Consider the following 19,920-nt stretch of genomic DNA (forward strand, 5'->3'; position numbering starts at 1 on the left):
TAAATAAGTCATGTTAGGGGAAGGGATGGACCCCAGAAACTTGGTCCCACATTTGGATGTCAGATTCGTATTCTACTCTCAAATACCTTTCATTTGAGTCCCATATTGCCATGGTAGGTAAATATGTGCAATTTATGGGTGTTTTGGGGATTGGGTTGATGCCCTTAACACTTGGTCCGACAATTGGACATCAGATATGTTTTCTAATCTTAAATACCTTTCATTTGAGTCCCATATTATCGTGATTGGTCTATATATTGTTTGGGATCTCTGTTGTTTTAGCAGTGTGTTGTACACTGAGGCGGCAGCCCTTGCCGATGGAGAACTCCATCGGGTCAATCCGGAACATACAACCGGCTGCCATGGGATTGATCTTTATGCACCATCAGTGAAAATTTCAAGAAAATCGGTTCAGCCGTTTTTTAAGTCTATACGGAACAGACAAACAAACACGTATTGATTTTTATATATAAGAAGAAGAATATTTCTCTGTGAATGCGCACAAAGTTATTGTTCTCTTCAGAATCAGGGGACGAAAAGCACAAAAAAAAGCAATCTAACCATGCTTTTTTATTTATAAATTCACGTTTGTTTCCAAATATATCAATAAATATATATTTTTTGTTCCCCACGGGAAAATGATGGCCATTGGTTATTTAAGGCGCCAATATCTCGCCCTGTCATGTCGAGCATCATAGGCACTCAGTATTTATGCAAAGGCGGTGCCGCCCGGCCTTTCATAGAGACTCTCCGCTTGATACCGCTGATATTCCGCGGCTGCAGACTCCGTATAAAGCATTTCCTGTAGACGCAGCAAAGCTTGTTGTTTTTGTTGTAGCCCTTGCCGATGAAGAAATCATCGGGTCAATCCAGTACGATGAACACCGTGGTGGTGTTCATCTTGTGACAACGATGAACACCACACAAATCAGAGTTAAAGTTTCAGTCTGTGTAGTGGTCATAGTTATCCTGTGCCGGCCATGGATCGATAATCCGGTCTACCATTTTTTCAATCTGACTTTAACGCTTTTTTTGCAGAGTAACGGGACATTTGGACTTCATTAAAGTTCTCCAACTGTTTTTTTTTAAGTTACGTTTTATTAAAACGAAGCTATATATATATATATATATATATATATATATATATATATATATATATATATATATATATATATATATATATATATATATACGATACAATACATTTCGTAAACGACGATACGATACGTTTTCAACTGTTTTGTGTGTTATTTCCGGATAGAAGAACTTACAATAGAGTCCATATATATATTTATGTCTTCTTACTTTACTTACGGCAATGACGACGACAACAACGATTGGATACATCATAAAGGTTTTAAGGTGTTTAAGTGTATTTCTGTCTATTCATGTTTTTAATGCAATCAATTTCACTTCAATTGCACTGTGTGATCGAATCGCTAATGTGTTGGTTTTCTGTTTTTTATTTGCAAATAAATTTTCTTTACTTTTGCCTTATATTTTTTTTTTTTGTTTTGCGATAATTTCCCTTGCATCCACAAGCATATTGAATTCGTCGTCTCACAAACATCTTATACAGACACAACACACACACCCACGCGTAAAAAAACAATAGCAGTAGGTAGGTATTAAATATGTTAGATTACGATGTTCTTAATACCTTTCATTTTTAAAATAAATTTGAAATTGTATTTTAAAAGAAAATCTTAGTATTTGTTTTTTGTTTTTAATATTGCAATAGCAAAAAAGAGAATCAAGAGCAATATCCGTTTAACGGATAAGAAAAAGTATTACAAAATTATAAAAAAAAATCCTTTCTTTCATAAGCAAAAAATTAAAAGAGGGAAAACTAACTTAAGCCCATAAAATATGTTTAAACTTTTATAGAGTGCCATATTTAAACCCATATATATATAGAGTAGAAGTAGAAACCATATGGGTGAGGGCCTAAGTAATTACATACGTAATACTACAAAGACAAACTTCGTTTCCAAACAGTGGTTTGCTACTATGTACTACTAACTTGTATATCTAGTATAAAAGGCAAAAAAAAAACAAATTTTTAAATGTAGAAGTCGTTTTTGGAAAAAAAAAATAATAATAATAAAGAATACAAGAGATGTGATTTTCTTAATAGGTTATTTGGTCAAATTCAATATACTTTAGATGTGTGTGGTGTAGTAGGTAGATAGGTTGGTAGGTTGGTAGATAGTAAGATATATATTTATATATAGAGCAAAAACATGGTTGTTGGTTAGAGTGTTTTTTAAAAACAATAAAAATTTATAATAGTATAATTAATTAAATCATTAACGTTAGAATTGTAACGTTTACAATATTCCTTTTGCGTTTCTCTTTTTGTGTGGGGGTGTTTTGAAAATTTAAAATAAAAATCATAAAATATAATTATGTAATAAAAATAAAAGTAATAGTAAGTATTTGTAGTTGATGTTTTAGTGTTTTTGTTGTGTGGCATGAGTTTAAATGTTTACAAAGTTTTCAGCGAGCGAATAAGGGCACAGGAGGGGAAAGGTTTTTCTTTTTCAAGGTAAATATGGGTGAATTGTTGAATTGGACAGGTAGTTAGAGTAGAGAAACAACTAAACGAAACGAGAATAATGAGCAGAATGCGGATAGAGTTTCATGTGGGACATTTGGTGTAAGACGAGTAGGGAAAAGGGGATAGAGTGATGATTATGATATAGTTGTTGTTACTTCTGGTTTTTATATTAACATGTTTTAAGTTGCTTTGTTGTAGTTCTTCCAATTGGTTTGTTTGTTTAGGTAGGTAGGTAGGGTTTGTTTGTGTTGCATGTGTCGTGTGTTGTAGTTGTAAACTAAACATTTCTTTTTCATGTTGTTGTTGGAAAAAATTAAAGCTTACATAAAACATAGAATTAATAATGATGATAATAGATAATTAATTGTTTTGTTTGTTTGTCAACAACAACTGTTGATGTTTGAATTTACAGTTAATTGTTTTTGCGGTTGTGGTTGCGGTTGCGATTTTTCACACATCAGAGTACTTCAACTTTTGGCCGTTTGGAGCCAGCATCACATTCATCGCCTGATTCTACAATATTGCCACTGTAGTCTGTGGGCATTTCCTCGTATATGATGTCCGGATGCAAACCCTGCAAGTTAGGTTGTTGCTGTTGTTGTTGCTGCTGCTGTTGATGCTGCATGTTGGTTAGTGCTGAATTACCTCCTGCTGTATTGGCACCAGCAACCATTGCATGATTTCGTTTGAGAGCAATAAGAGCACCAACCCCACCTCCACCACCGCCTCCACCCGAAATTTCCTGATGTTGCTGTGTTATAATTTGATTTTGATTTGTTACATAAGGGCTAAAGAGAAACAACGAAATTCATTTTTATTTTTTTTAATTTTCATTTTTAGTCGACAATGCAACAAACTCACTTATATTGATGGGTATTGTTAGTACCGTACTGCTGAATATTTTGGTTTTGATAAACAATCTCTAAAAAAATAAAACGAAATGTCTTCTTTATTAATGGACCATTTTTGTTTTCTTTTGCTTAGATTTGTGGCAATATATATACATATATCATCAGTCATACACCAGAATTGTTAATGACTTTAGTCAATTAATATCAAGCTTTAGCCAATACATCGTTTTTAGAGTGATTAAAATCTATCTATCTATCTCTATCTTTGATTTTCAGCAAGAATTAGGATTTTAAGCCGAATTTATATAAATAACTAGCAATAGCAAAGCATTGCACTCTCAGGTGACTCCTGCACCACCCACATCAAGGGACCCATAAGTTGGCTATCGCAGAGCGTGTGCTTCCCTAGTCGAACTCGAGATAGATAGTGGCGCCTCGATCTATTGCGCTTTGTCACCAATTTCACACGTCTTTTTTCACCGGAGTTTTGTCTTCCCCTTCTGTAATGTCTTTTAAGAAGATTCATTCGGACAACATGTCTTCGCATGTTTATTTTGATACGCTTGAATATGCAAACATTGTCATACAGCTCGCGGAGCACACGACGCCGATATTCCCCATCAACGCCGATTGGTCCATACATTTTACGAAGGATCTTCTCTCAAACACTCCAAGTGCTACCTAATTTTGACTGTCGAGAGGTGGCTTTTCTCCTGAACTGTATGCTTAATCCGAAGCAACATGTATACTTTCTTTCTTTAATTGGCTATGACAGAATATGTGTTCCACTAGCCGAACGTAGAATAGGGTTCCAAGCGCCTCGATCTTCTGCGCTCATTCTTTCAGTCAGAATGAAGTCCGGAAATTCTACCAAAGAATTAAACATCAAATCGATGGGTTTGGTACAGGCACAAAGTTTGGTAGGGACAAAGAAGAAAATCTGGTAATTGACACAGATAACATGCTGAGGACATAGAAAGAACATTTTACCCAACTGCTAGTGTCCGACGTTGGGGGCGAAGAGGATACCACAGAAAAAATAAATTATAATGGTATAGAACGTTTACCTCCTAGTCAGAATAAGGTCCAAGTAACAGTGATCCGACTAAAGAACAACAAGGCAGCAGGAGCCGACGGTTTACCCACTGAACTATTTTAGACCGGAGGCGACACGCTGATAAGGCATATGCATCAGCTCATCTGCACAATCTGGCTAGAATAACGCATACCCGATGATTGGAACCATAGCATACTATGTCCCGTACACAAGAAAGGAGACAAGACGTAATGTGCCAACTACAGAGGAATAAGTTTGCTCCCAATATTATTCCTTATCTTCATTTCAAAACTTGTGTCCTTCGTTTCGTTTAAGACGGTAGCATGGTAGATAAATTTGATGACTTCCTTCTTATTATAGTTTCCAACTTCCTTTGTTTGCCCGGGTCCAGGGCAAATACATTCAATTTAATTTTTATTCATTTACTGTCAGACTCACTTTAAATCGTTCTTCTTCGATCTCCCTAAAGACTGGTTCTAATGACCGACCCGAAGTGGTCCTTTCTATTCTGAGTATACTAAACTCAAACATTTGAACGTATAGAGTGTTAAAGGAGGAGGCATTGTAGTCGCCGAAAGGGAAGTGTCGATCTTTTTCACTTTGCAGGATTTGGCGCAGTGTGAATATATGGTCTATGATGGTTTTAGTATATCTAAAGCCAGATTGATAAGGAACCATTATCTCGATGATTTATATTTCGCACATAAATAGTAAGCCGGAAAGTATCTTGTATGCGATAATAGGGAGTTGGCACAATGTCTTGTCTCCTTTCTTGTGTGCCGGACGTAAAATGCTGAGGATCCAAACAGATAGCTGTCATTCTGACTTGGAGGTATACATTCTATACCATCAGCAGGGATTAGTTTTGCGGTATCCTCGAGGCCGAAATTTTTAGATACCACCAGCCTGAAGCCTGGAAACGACCCAAGTTTGGAGGAGTCGTACAGACCGATCTCCCATCTCTTACCAGTAACAAAAAGGTTTGAGGCATTACTTCTCCCGAGCCTCGTGGGAGAATTTCCATTCGCCAAGCATCAAAATGGATTTCGGAGACTGCACAGCACAACAACAGCTTTGCATGCCATCACCACACACATTTGCCGTGGCTTCAATCAGCCCAGGCCATGTGATAGGACGGTCCTAGTGGCACTGAACCTATCGAAGGCATTCGACACGGTCAGCCATGCCAAATTATTTGAGGACATCGCCAACACATCCCTCCAGACAGGCCTGAAACGCTGGGTTGCGAATTATCTGTGTGGTCGCCAGTCATTTGTCATTTTAGGGATAAGAAGTCGAAGCACCTTAGAGTGAAACAGGGAGTTACCAAAAGCGGGGTAATATCTCCGGCACTGTTTAACTTCTACCTATCCTGCATTCCACCCCTCCAGACGGCATAGAGATCGTATCATATGCGGACGATTGCGGAAGATCATGGCAACAGGCCCACCACCCATTGTTGACATTTCCGATAGGTTGAACGTCTACCTCAACGAACTTGCCTCATATTTTGCTGCAAGAAATCTGAAGATATCTACCACCAAATCTTCAATCACAATAGGTGTCGCATTGCGGCGTGCTGTTCGGACTCGGCTATAAAAATGAGGCCTCTTATCATTGAGCTTAAATTTGAATCGGACAGCCCTCATTGATATGTGAGAAGTTTGTCTCTGTTCCTTAATGGAATGTTCAAGCGCTAATTTGCATTTTTGCCCACAAACACTAATAACCCTCCACCACCGAAAGTGACCCTGAATCTTAGTGAGATAATCCTGGATTAAATTCTTTGCATCGCGAGAGTATACAAGGCCACAGTCAGACTGAGAAAAACAATGACAAAATATGGTTTTAAGCCCGAATTTATAACCCTGGCATCTGATCGAAATACTGCCGATCTATCGGCATTCAACCTAAAAACACAAAACATACTTCTCGTATTGAAGGGATAAGGCCTATGTACTGCAAACCGCGGTAAATCTGGTAGCAATAAGCTCTGGGCAAGAATAAAATAGAAGCGGACAAGATAATTATAACATAAAATGTCACCTGGGCCATAAATAGCTTTTCTGCTTACAAGTCGCCGTACCTAATCAAAAAGTCATTATGCCAACTATGCGCTCTGTAGCGAGAGAATTGTTAATTTATTACCGGCCTTAGCCTTCAAAATAATCGAGAAAATCCCCTTATTGGGCAAATAAAAAAGTCTAAGACTCCTTCTGTGATTAGTCCAGTAATGATGTACTTAGCTGTTATTTTGTAGCAATCACTCGATTTATAAATATCTTTAACGATTGATTTTTCATATATGTTATCTGGCTTTCATATTGGGGTATGAGATTTCATACCACTTACCATTATCAACATTACGATTTTCCAAAGACATACCGGGAGAACCAGGAGCCGATTGTAAAACAATATCTTGCAAAGGAGAACTTTCCCTTGAATTATCTGCAGAATATTCCTCTGAAATGAGAGAAAAGCAAAACATATTGTCAAAAAGAGTACTTTTCTCAAAAAAAAAAAAAATGCGACATACCCATGTGACTTGGTGACACAGGAGCCGAACGTGGCATGCCATAAGGCGGACGAAAACCCTGGCTACTACGCTGGCGACGTTTTTTATAGCTGTGATCTATAAGTTTTGCACCACTGTCCGGATCAATGCGCCAGAAGCTACCTTTACCGGGTTCATCTTGAGACCGAGCAACTTTAATAAAATACCTAAGTACACGAAAAGATAACGGTTAATTAAAAATGTTATAAGATAATAATATTAGAAACTGATGTTGCAATACCAACCTATTTAAACTGAGATTATGACGTATGGAATTTTGCCAACCCTTATTGGTTTCTTTGCGATAATAAGGGTAATGCTTGACAATAAATGAATAAATGCCCGACAGAGTCAACTGTTTATCGGGCGCCGCCGATATTGCCTGTACAATTAATTGAGCATAACTATACGGTGGTTTCTCATTATGATTATAACTGGCGGTAGATGGAGTTTGGAATAAATCTTGTTGCTGAAATAAAATTATAAAAAAAAACGATGTTAAAATGTACTTTTGGAGATTCGTATTCAAGAGCCCAGCTTACTTACATTTTGTAAATTATTGTTACTATAATTATTATAGTTGTTTTGATTTTGATGAAAACCTTGACGCGGACTAGCCGGACAACTATTGGCTGCACTTATTGTACCTATTTCAAAAAAACAAAAAAAAAAAAAAACAATAACAACAAAAATTAATACCTTTTAGTTCGAATCCATAGGTGATATGCACACAGAGCATGTGGATAAACATGCTCATAGGTAAAGTAAATAAAACGATATAATTTACTTTGCTTTTATTTTACGATAAAGTTTGTTTAAGCAGATCATGGGTAGTGCCAGTATGGTTGTCTATTTAATGCAATGTTATTTTTTATATGTTTATAACGTTTGCCTGTTGAGATATGGAAAATCAAATTCTGACATATGAACTATTTATCCATGGGTAAGCACGCAACTGGAGAAATTTAAAATTTGTATTCTCTGCCATCTTCTATCAGTAAACCTATCGCAATAAGTAATATTTTGTGCAATTTTATTTTTATAAAAATCGTATAAATAATTTATAGGGCGAAAAGTAGTGAGCAACAAGTGAACTGGATGGGGTACACCATTTGTACACCCACCACCACGAATATTCCATATCAGAGAACAGATTGCTACCATTCGCTTGTATAACGCATTCATATTTTCGTTGCATTGACTTGCCTTCATTCAATAATAGCGAGTAATGCTGTTGCTTCAAATGCATTTTTTTTTTGATACACAGAAAAAAAATGTCACAAATTTTTTTTTCAATCGAAAATAAAAATATTTTCTATTAAAAAATTAATTGAAACCGATTTTTTTTGATTGATATATAGGAAATTTTCAATTAAAAAATTAATTGATTCAATCATTTGTTTAATTGAATCTAAAATTTTTTTGAATTACGAGCGTGAGGGAAATATTTATTTATTTTATTTATTTCTTAATAGTAATACATAATACATTTGTCATTTTTAATAAAAAAATTAATTGATTCAATCATTTTTATACCCTCCACCATAGGATGGGGGTATACTAATTTCGTCATTCTGTTTGTAACACCTCGAAATATGCGTGTGAGACCCCATAAAGTATATATATTCTTGATCGTCATGTCATTTTAAGTCGATCTAGCCATATCCGTCCGTCCGTCTGTCTGTCGAAAGCACGCTAACTTTCGAAGGAGTAAAGATAGCCGCTTGAAATTTTGCACAAATATTTATTATTAGTGTAGGTCGGTTGGGATTGTAAATGGACTAAATCGGTACATAACCTGATATAGCTGCCATATGAACCGATCTGGGATCTTGACTTCTTGAGCCTCTAGAGGGCGCAATTCTCGTCCGATTTAGCAGAAATTTTGTACAACGGCTTCTCTCATGACCTTCAACATACGTGTCTAATATGGTCTGAATCGATCAAAAGCTTGATACAGCTATCATATAAACCGATCTCCCGGTTTTGCTTTTTGAGCCCCTACAAGGCGCAATACAATGTTCAGCATTCATTTATGGTCCGAATCGGACTTTAACTTGATATAACTCCAATAGTATAGCAGTTCTTATTCAATATTCTCTGTGTGCCTAAAAAGAGATATCAAGCATAGAACTCGACAAATGCGATCCATGGTGGAGGGTATATAAGATTCGACCGAACTTAGCACGCTCTTACTTGGTTTAATTGAATCTGAATGTTTTGTTGTGTATAGTTAACCATTTTTATTTTATACTTTTTTGGTTGTTTTGGCTCATGGTCATGAAACAATAATTAAAAACCGATGTTTTTTGAAGTTTTTGAAAATTGTTTTATTTTGAAAACTCCAATCATTCGAACACCGCCAGTTTTCTTCATCTGGGAAATTCACTGAAAATTTAACATTTTACATAAAAACATACAAACAAAAATTATTTTACGAAATAATTAAATTTTTAACAATTAACAAACAAATGAATTTCTTATGATGATGTGAAAAGTATACTAAAAGCTTTCTCTCTCTATTCCCTATATTTATTCACTAAACTTCTATAAATCTGTACACAGTGGTCTGTGTCAGTCTTAAAATGCATTCGTTTGTCAGTGGGTGTATCAATAATGTGAAGCATTTCATTTCAAGCATTTCATTCTTCGTTTATTGTTTTCTTGCGCTAAAATCTCTACATCCTTAAGATTGGGAATGAGTCCAGTTAAAGTACAATGCGAGGCTAGTGCCGTCTTTTGTTCTATTGGTTTGTGTACCATTTTTTGATCGGATTTATGTGCCGAAAGTCTAGTTTTTAATTTTGTCCGAGCGGTGCCTACATATGCCATTGGGCATAAGTTTGACTTGTCCCCATCGCTTTGTATTTTGTATACAAAATTTGACTTGTCTTCGGTCTTTATCTTTGTCCTACTAAATGAAAATGTAAAAAAAATACAAATGCCTATACGCGAAGGCTTCTTGGTGGGCTTAAATAGCTAAACTCGGCCACTTCGTCCGCAGCAGCATTCGAGTCAGCAATAAATTGGTAAAATCAGCCTAACTCCTTGTAAAAATTACAAAAAGTTAAATATAGGGCATTTTAATTGCCGCAGCTCTAACCTCTCTTAGAGGTCATCTAAAATTAATGAAAATAGAAATGTTGTTGTTGACAGTTTGTTAAGTGTAGAAGGCGTTTCCGAAACTTGGCATAAGCTAAGTATACCGTCGAGTCGATTTGAAATTTCGAGATATTCTTGTTGCAGAAATGATCGTCCGTGTGTGAGAGGTGGGCATGTTGCCTTGTTTGTCTCTAATTCTATAAAGTACAAAGTTGTTTATAGTGGTAGGCAATATGGGATTGTTGAATGTTTGTTTGTAGAACTTTTACTTGGTTCTAGAAATGTTCTTGTTAGTGTTGTACACCTTCCGCGGGGAAATTTTCGGGCATTTGAAAGTGAAGTTGCTGATATTTTGGTGAGATACTCTGACGTCATAATTTTGGGATATTTCAATAATAATCTTTTTGATTTGTCGTCTTCCTATAGTGTGCGCGAAAGTTGTAGGCGGCTTAATGTGTCAATTGTCCACAACTAAACTCATTTTAGTGCTGTACATAATTCTACATCCTTACTCGACTTTATTCTTGTTAGTGATCCTTGTTGTGTCTGTGTTACTAACCAGGCTGTTTGTCCCAGTACATCGGATCATGCGTTTATTTTCGCGTCCCTTAACGTTTTGCAGTTCTTTGAATATGTTGATTATAATGCTTTGAGTTTACTCGTCTACTGATTTTTCAGCTTGGTATTCCATAAGTGACGCTGATTTTCAATGTAGTAGTTTTAGTAGCTGTCTTGGGTCTATCCATAATGCGTTTCCCATAAAAAAAGGGTGATAAGGACTAAAAGTGAGGATTGGTTTAGCAATCCCCTTATTTCATATCACCTATGGCTTCGAGATTTGGCTTTTAAATCTTTCTTGGAGAATAGATCCAATGTTATGTAGCGAATTTTTTGTAGAGCCAGGAATAAAGCCAAATCTGTTATAAGAAAAGTTAGAAGAGAAGCGAATGTATTGCAGTTTGAGGGCAATAAAAGCACAAAGCAGTTAGGGGCGATGTTAAAATGGACTTCGCAGTTGCAAGTCGTATGATTGTGATTTGAATGTGGAGCATTTGAATACGACCTTTAATAGAAACCTGTTGGACTCCCAAAGTAATTCTCTCGGGGAGTATGACTATAATGGTTTTGCTTTCCAACGTGTGGAGTTGAGCGAGTTGGATAAGGCATTTTCTGCCATTAAGTCCCATGCAGCTGGTGTAGATGGCTTCTCATTAAAATTTCTTAAGAATGTCTATCCTCTTGTGTCTTGTCATCTGTTACATCTTGTAAATTTTATTTTGTTAACTTCTTCTTTTCCGTCCCAATTGGAAATTAGCCAAAATAGTGCCCGTTAGGGAAAAACAGTCTTGTCACGCACTAAAGGAGTTCCGTCCGATTTCTATTTTACCTATTTGTATCTTTGTCGAGCATGTCATTAAATGTCAAGCTACTTGGAAAGTAATCGTTTTATTTGTGATGCCCAGTGTGGATTTAGGCGAGGTAGATATACACCCACATTGTTATTGGGTTTGACAGATCCTACCCGGTCAAACATGAGTGGGTCACGATTTTGCGTGCTATTGACAGGAAAAGTTTTCGACCAATGCATGTACATTGTTATGCTCGTATCTTACAGGTAGGAACCAGTTTGTTTTTATTGATGGTAAATGTAGTAGTGTTCTTTCTGTAAGAAGCGGAGCTCCTCAGGGTTCAGTATTAGGTCCGCTTCTTTTTGTGTTATTTGTTAATGATGTTTTTTCTCGTCTGAATTGCTGGTGCACTCCATTTGCATATGCTGATGACATCCAATTGCTTTTTAAGGGTGATAACCGATTTTTGAATGTTTCTCAGACGAAAGTTAGTTTTGCGATGGAGTCGTTACGTGTGTGGATGACGGAGAATAGGTTCAGTGTTAACGCTTCTAAAACTAAAGCTCTTTTTATCTGTCACATCTTTCGGACTGTCACAATAATGTGAATGTTAGATATAATAATGTAGATATAGAATTTGTACAAAGCGTTGATCGACATCTGGATGACTGTGACAGGTTTGATCGGCACGTTAGTTTCGTAGTGTCTAAGGTTAACTTGTCTTTAAGAAGCCTGTATACCACGAGTTTATATTTGCCGCTCTTTGTAAGGGAACGTTTGGCGCATGCATTAGTTTTGCCGGTCATTTTATATTGTCTGGAGGTGTACTCCAGTGCGCCGCAAGGGAGCATGCATCGTATTCAGGTCGCTTTTAATAAGATGATTCGTTTTGTTTACGTTGTAGGTCGTCGTGTTTATATAACGCCCAATGTGTGTCGTTTTCTCGGTTGTGATTTCCCGTCGTATGTTAGTTATCATTTGCTGTTGTTTCGTTTGCTGTTGTTTTTCTTGTTAATGAGTATAATTTTTGTCATTCTACCAGAACTAATCAGTTGGTTCTTCCGAGGGTAGATAATTTTTTGAGTTGTACTTTTTTTTGTAAGAGTTGCACGTTTGTACAACTCGTTGCATGCGGATATAAAAAAGTTCAGTTTTTCAACTAGATCTTTATTAAATCGTTTTCGTCTACACTTTTAGCGCTTCTGATTTTTGTGTCAAATTGTCAACAACTTAACCATGTTATATAGTCTTACAAATTGTTTTTTATTGTGCGTATTATTGTTAATTAATTTATTTTTTGATTTTAGTATAACTTATTTTTTCCATTTTGTTTAATTCTTTTTTATTGTTAAGTGATCTTTTTTAATTTTTTTTTTATCTGTTTCGTTTATAATTCTTGATAATTTGTTTTTAAAGCCAAGAGTATTATTGTGTTTTTTTATATTTTGGTTTTTGTATTACTTATTATTTTCACTTTTTTTATTATGCTTTAATCATGTTTTCTATTTTATTACGTTGATCTTTTATGAGTAGGATTTTTTTTAATCAGTTTTTGCTGATTTTTAGTATTTTGTTCTTTGAAAAGTCGAATCGTTTAAAATTTAAATAAATTCGATGCTAAAGAAACAAACGGTTTCTTTAGCATCGATCTAATTATAACAGATTCTAGATAAATGTTTTCCTGTTGGGTTTACTTTCCCAGTGCATGTAATTCATAAAGCTACTGTAATTATAATATATATAAATTACTGTTAGTCTATGTCGCTAGCTAGACCTAAAGAAAACATATAAAGAAACAATATTTTCCGTTTCATTTTTGGAAAAAACATCTTGAGATGATTTGTTTCTAAGGAGTGATCATGATCGTGACCCAAACATAAACTTCAAATTCTCGTTCCAGAAATTTTACATATGTGAACCATACTTACTTACTCAATCCCATGGCAGCCGGTTGTACGTACCGGATTGACCCGACGGAATCTTCATCGGCAAGGGCTGCCGCCTCAGTGTACGTGTTCGTCTTTTTTCGTCATGGGAGAGGCACATCCCGGAGTGCCTTCTCCGTATGCTTTTGGTCCGTGCCGGGATTGAAAAGAACCCCGGACCCTGGTTCTGTTCCGTTTGCCAGAACCGCCTTCATCATCGGTCAGTGTCAGTGAGGTGTAACAGGTGCTTGGAGTGGGTACATTTCCGTTCTTGCTCTGGCCTAACTTCGCTACGGGAGTATAGTCATACTGGCTATGTCGCTAGGTGCTGTGCGAACATAGCCAGCAGTGGGTCACAAGCGTCGCCGTCGTCGCCTTCGGCGTCCTCGTCGTCGGACTATGTGACCCCCCCGACCTCTCCCGTACGGCAATTTATGCAAAGACAGCACCCTAGCCCTACTATTGCCAGGCCAGTGTCGGGAAATGTATCGTTCCTGCAGTTAAACTGCAATGGACTGCGAGGCAAGATTGATGAGATTGTAGATTTTATGAGTCGGAAGAGCATATCGGTCGCAGCGATCCAGGAGACAAAGCTGACTAACACCTGCAGCTTGCACAGTTGTCACGGCTACAATGTGCTACGTAAGGATCGCTCAAGGAATGGAGGTGGGGGATTGGCCTTCGTTATACACCATTCCGTGCAGTATAGACCTATCTCGCCTGCGCTTGACGCTAGTGACCCATACATGGAATGTATGGGGGTAGCAGTCAGGTCTGGTACTGCCGAGATAGAGATATACAACGTGTATATACCGCCGGTTGGTATCTGTGTCCCGATTAATGGCCAGGCTTACAATCCCGACATAAGTGGGTTGCTATCTGGCCATAGTCGTCTGGTTCTGGGGGATTTCAATGCACATCACTCGTCATGGCATTCTCCCCTAGGCAACGACCAGCGTGGCATAGCTTTGGCAGAACAGATAGATAGCTCCACGTTTTGCACGGTGAATGAGGATGCCCCCACTAGGATTACGAGGAGATGCAGCAGCTCGCCAGACATCTCAATCGCATCCCCTGATCTCCTGAGTGACGTATCCTGGCAAGCCGTCATCTCTTTGGGGTCAGACCACCTCCCCATAATCCTCACCATCGACCGACCACCCGACTTCATAACCTCTGAGCGCCGAACGTTCATCAACTACAAGAAGGCAAATTCGACTGGCTTCAGAGAGTATACCAATCGCCGCTTCAATGAACTGCCACCCCCCTCTGATGTGCTTGTGGCCGAGAGGAAATTCCGAGACATCATCAACGCAGCAGCCGCTCGCTTTATACCAGCCGGTCGAATACCGCAAGTGCGACCCAATTTCCCGGCGCAAGCAGTGGTACTCGCAGACGAGCGTGGTGGGATTCGTGCTATGGACCCCGCTAACCCCAGAATCAGCCAGCTGAATCTGGAAATAAACAGGGTAGTCAACGAACATAAGCGGAATTTGTGGCTGGAACACTTGGAGCAATGTAACTTAGGCACCGGTGCAGGCAAATTGTGGGCCACTGTTAAGTCTCTCTCGAACCCCGGTAGACGGGACGACAGGACCTCAGTCACTTTTGGCGAGTTAACCGTGACTGATCCGAAGAGATGCGCCAGGTTGTTCAACCGTCAATTTATCGTGCATCCCGAGAGAGACAGGGCAAGGAGGAAAGCCATTCGCCGTATTCGTGGTCTCCGAGCCGATGAACAGCCATCACAATTTACCGTGGGCGAAGTTACGAATGTCATCCGTGGCGCCAAATCTTCCAAGGCGTTGGGCCCCGACGGAATCTCTACATTGATGCTGAAGAATCTGGATTTACCTGGAGTTGAGTACCTTACCACTGTCCTTAACCTGTCTTTGAACACTCTTATAGTTCCCGATGTCTGGAAAATGGGCAGAGTGATCCCGCTACTGAAGCCTGGTAAAGACCCGAGTTTGGGGGAGTCGTACAGACCGATCTCCCTTCTCTCACCAGTGGCTAAGACGCTTGAGGCATTACTCCTCCCGAGCCTCGTAGGAGAATTTCCATTCGCCGAGCATCAACACGGATTTCGGAGACTGCACAGCACAACAACAGCTTTGCATGCCATCACCACACACATTTGCCGTGGCTTCAATCAACCCAGGCCATGTGATAGGACGGTCCTCGTGGCATTGGACCTATCGAAGGCATTCGACACGGTCAGCCATGCCAAATTATTTGAGGACATCGCCAACACGTCCCTCCAGCCAGGCCTTAAACGTTGGGTCGCGAATTATCTGTGTGGCCGCCAGTCATTTGTGGAATTTAGGGATAAGAAGTCAAAACACCGTAGAGTGAAACAGGGAGTTCCCCAAGGCGGGGTGATATCTCCGGCTCTGTTTAACCTCTACCTATCCTCCATCCCACCTCCTCCAGACGGCATAGAGATCGTATCATATGCGGACGACTGTACGATCTTGGCATCAGGCCCCCCACCCATTGATGACATCTGCGATAGGTTGAACGTCTACCTCAACGAGCTTGCCTCATATTTCGCTGCAAGAAATCTGAAGATATCCGCCACCAAATCTTCAGCCACACTGTTCACTACAAATACGCGTGAGGTGAATTCTGAGCTGACTGTGATGGTCGATGGAGAATTGATTCCGACCATCAAGTGTCCCAAAATACTTGGCGTCACATTTGACAGCTCCTACACTTTCTCCCCACATGCCACAGCAATCTGCAATAAAGTCAAAAGTAGAAACAAGGTCCTCAAGTCACTCGCTGGCAGCACTTGGGGTGCAGACAAAGAAACCTTGTTGACCACGTACAAAGCAATTGGCCGGTCTGTGGTAAGTTATGCAGCGCCAGTGTGGTCACGTCAGCTTTGTGACACGCAGTGGAATAATATTCAGATCTGTCAGAATGCCGCCCTCCGAACTGCGACGGGCTGCCTCCTTAGTTCCCATGTGGACCACCTCCACCAGGAGACAAAGATCCTACCAGTGCGAAGACATAACTACATGCTGTCTAAGCAATACCTTTTGGGCTGTTATCGCAGAAATCATCCAAATCATCATCTTGTGGATAGATACCCACCGCCCAGAAGCCTTAAGGTAGATCTACATGATCTAGAGCGTGAGGTCCAGCGCTACAAGAGAGAACCTCTAGATCAAGCGGCATATCAAGCGGGTCTGAACAACATTCATGCAGACACGGTAGCAGACGCGTTAACTGGCTACCGGGTGAATGTAGTCCTTGGAGAACGACCGCCACCCATTGCACCCGAAGAAATCGACCTCCCCCGGCAAACCAGAGTGATTCTGGCTCAATTACGTTACGGCAGATGCAGCCGCCTCAATTCCCACAGAGCTAGGATTGATGCCGACGTGCAAGATGTATGTCCCGACTGTAACCAGGGACCGCACGATACACGTCACCTGTTTAACTGCCCGGCCAGACCCACTCGACTCAGACCCAGATCCCTGTGGACGCACCGCATCTTAGTCGCGGAGTTCCTGGGTCTTGACACTCAACAGAATCAAGCAGACGAAAGATAGTACACAATAAACTGCTACAACAACAACAACAACATACTTACTTACTTTAATTGGCTATGACAGAACATTTGTTCCACTAGCCGAACGTACAATAGCGTTCCAAGCTCCTCCATCTTCTGCGCTTATTCTAAAATCTATGACACCAAGTTTCGAGGTGTCTCCCACCACTTGATCTTTCCATCGGGCCTTTGGTCTTCCCGGTTTGCGTTTACCACCGTGTTTGCCTTCAAAAGACTTAGTTGATGGAGCTTCTTCATCCATTCTGACAACGTGGCCTAGCCAACGCAGCCGTTGTATTTTGATACGTGTAACTATACTATCGTCGTCATACAGCTCACGCAGCTCGTGGTTCATACGACGCCTATATTCTCCATTAACGCAAACTGGTCCATATATTTTACGAATAATCTTTCTCTCAAATACTCCGAGCACTGCCTCATCTGCTTTCACAAGTACCCATGCCTCAGAACCATATAATAACACCGGTGGTATCAGTGTCTTGTATAGTGTAATCTTCGTCTGTCGAGAGGTGGCCTTGTTTCTAAACTGCTTACTTAATCTAGTAGTGTTAGTGTTCGCTTTATCTCAAAACTGGTGCCATTCGTTTCGGTTACTGCGGTGCCGAGGTAGATAAAGTTGCTGACTATCTCAAAGTTGTGGTTCCCAACTTTCTTCATTTTCTTTATCTGCTCGGTTGTACAAGGCGTTTTGGGAGTTGAAACCATCCACTTCGTCTTATCTCCATTTACTGCCAGACCCATTTTCACTGACTCTCTTTCGATTCTTTCAAAGGGTGCAGTTACTACTTCCGGTGACTGACCTATGATATCAATGTCGTCGGCATAGGCGAGTAGCATGTGTTTTCTTGTGATTAGTGTGCCATATCTATTCACATTTGCATCTCGTATAATCTTCTCCAGCAGAATATTAAAGAGATCACACGAGAAAAGAGATCCTTGTCTGAAACCTCGTTTGGTATTGAATGGTTCGGAGAGATTCATTCCTATTCTTACTGAGGAACGCGTATCAGCAAGTGTAATCCTGCGAAATCTTATTAATTTTGCAGGGATACTAAACTCAGACATTGCTTTAAATACTTTTGAACGTAAAGGGGTATCGAAAGCAGCTTTGTAGTCAACAAAGAGATGGTATGTGTTGGTTTGTCCTTCTCGGGTCTTTTCCAGGATTTGGCGCAGTGTGAATATCTGGTCCAAGGTGGATTTACCATGTCAAAAGCCGCTTTGATAGCGCCCAATTATCTCATTGACTTTAGGTTTTAATCTTTCACACAGTATGCTCGACAGTATCTTGCATATGATGCGACATAGTATGCTGATTGCGCAGATAAGCTGATGCATATGCCTTATCAGCGTGTCGCCTCCGGTCTTAAATAGTTCAGTGGGTAACCCGTCGGCTCCTACTGCCTTGTTGTTCTTTAGTCGAATCACTGCTACTTGGACCTCATTCTGACTTGGATAAAATGTTCTTTTCATATCCTCAGCATGCTATCTGTTTCAGTTATCAGATTTTCTTCTTTGTCTTTGCAGGAGGATGTGCCTGACCCAAAGCCATCAGTTTGATGTTTAATTCTTTGATAGAATTCCCGGACTTCATTCTGACTCCTGTACATCTCAATACGCTCACACTCACGTGTTTCCATTTCCTTTTTCTTTCTGCGGAATAGACGTTTCTTCTCTCTCCTTTTCTCCCGATACCTCTCCTTCATCTGGCGCGTTGCTACTGATTGCAGGGTTACTCTATATGCCGCATTCTTGGTTTCAGTAGCATCTGGACACTCTTGGTCGTACCATGGGTTTCTTGGGGGAGTTTTTCGGTACCCAAGTACGATTTTCGCCGCATTTTCCATGGATTGGGCAATAGTTTGCCACTGCGCCATTAAATAATCGGAACGAGCAGTGCTTTCATCAAGCAGTTGGGTCAGTCGAGTGGAGTATGCCGCTGCCATTTGTTGTGTTTGCAGCTTTTCAATGTCGATCTTCCGTGCAATGTCAGATCGTACTTTCCTCGACATGTTCAAACGGGTGCGAACCTTTGCTGAAACAAGGTAATGATCCGAATCAATATTCGCTTCACGGATCAATCGTACATCTAACACGTTGGATGAATGCCTTCCATCTATCACAACGTGATCAATTTGGTTCCTCCTGTTTTGATCGGTTTAAGCATGTTGCATCGAAATCGAGGATGCGCTCTATACAGCGCGGTTTTTGCAAAAAAATATAATATAAAATTTGCATATTTCAAATTAAATTTTTAATTGATCCAATTAAAAAATTAATTGGATATTTCGGAAATTTCAATAATTTTTTTGTTAATTAAAAATTTAGTGAAAATTTCAAAAATGTCAATCATTTTTTTAATTGGATCAATTAAAAAATTAATTGGAAAGTAAAAAATTTTCAATCATTTTTTTAATTGAAAAAAATGTTAATCATCTTTTTGAAAACCTGTGATTGTTATATCATTTTCGTGATTGAAGTTTAAAGAAGCAGTTTCGGAGAGAAAAACCAATGGAGTGCGAAAAAATAGATTCAAAGCGTTTTGCGCGCTGTAAGATTCTACTACATACAAATCAATTAAGAAGGCTTGTGTATAAGGGTTGGTACTATATTCGGCTTTTCACATGAACTACTGACAAATTCTAAATGAAAAAGGTGTCAAAAATTAAAATGCTTTTGTTAGGCTAATGACTAAAAAGTAGCAATTAGGCACAATTAATCCTAGTGTAATCTGATGGTAGGATTGTGTACGTGCAAAAAATTTGCCGTATATATGTTTAAGTAAATTAAGATATTTTGTTGAAATTGTTTATACCTTAAAGGGCAGTATGAACCTCTGGCGAAATTTTCGTAATCGTACGAAATTCATTGCCATATCCTAAGCGAAATTTTCGCTTGCAGGTACGCAGCTCAAACGAAATTTTCTTGGCGTAAGAGGGTAA

The 19,920-nt window shown here is 39.2% G+C and overlaps 1 protein-coding gene across 9 annotated transcripts in view; it reads right to left on the reverse strand.

Moving 5' to 3' along the window:
* Positions 1-1,355: 1,355 nt before the first annotated feature.
* LOC106086841 (hybrid signal transduction histidine kinase M) overlaps positions 1,356-19,920 on the reverse strand; it is a 51,869-nt gene continuing 33,304 nt past the window's right edge. For 8 of the 9 annotated variants that reach the window (XM_059362672.1, XM_059362683.1, XM_059362691.1 and 5 more), the window contains 6 exons: positions 7,569-7,669; positions 7,268-7,491; positions 7,005-7,189; positions 6,821-6,931; positions 3,422-3,482; positions 1,356-3,348 (listed from right to left, as the gene is read on the reverse strand). In XM_059362672.1, the coding sequence (XP_059218655.1) occupies positions 3,018-3,348; positions 3,422-3,482; positions 6,821-6,931; positions 7,005-7,189; positions 7,268-7,491; positions 7,569-7,669 (1,013 nt within the window). In that variant the 3' untranslated portion in view covers positions 1,356-3,017. The remainder of the gene's footprint in view (positions 3,349-3,421; positions 3,483-6,820; positions 6,932-7,004; positions 7,190-7,267; positions 7,492-7,568; positions 7,670-19,920) is intronic. The other variant, XM_059362698.1, reaches the window with a different exon arrangement.

This window comes from Stomoxys calcitrans, chromosome 1, assembly GCF_963082655.1.
Source record: "Stomoxys calcitrans chromosome 1, idStoCalc2.1, whole genome shotgun sequence".
Taxonomy (NCBI): domain Eukaryota; kingdom Metazoa; phylum Arthropoda; class Insecta; order Diptera; family Muscidae; genus Stomoxys; species Stomoxys calcitrans.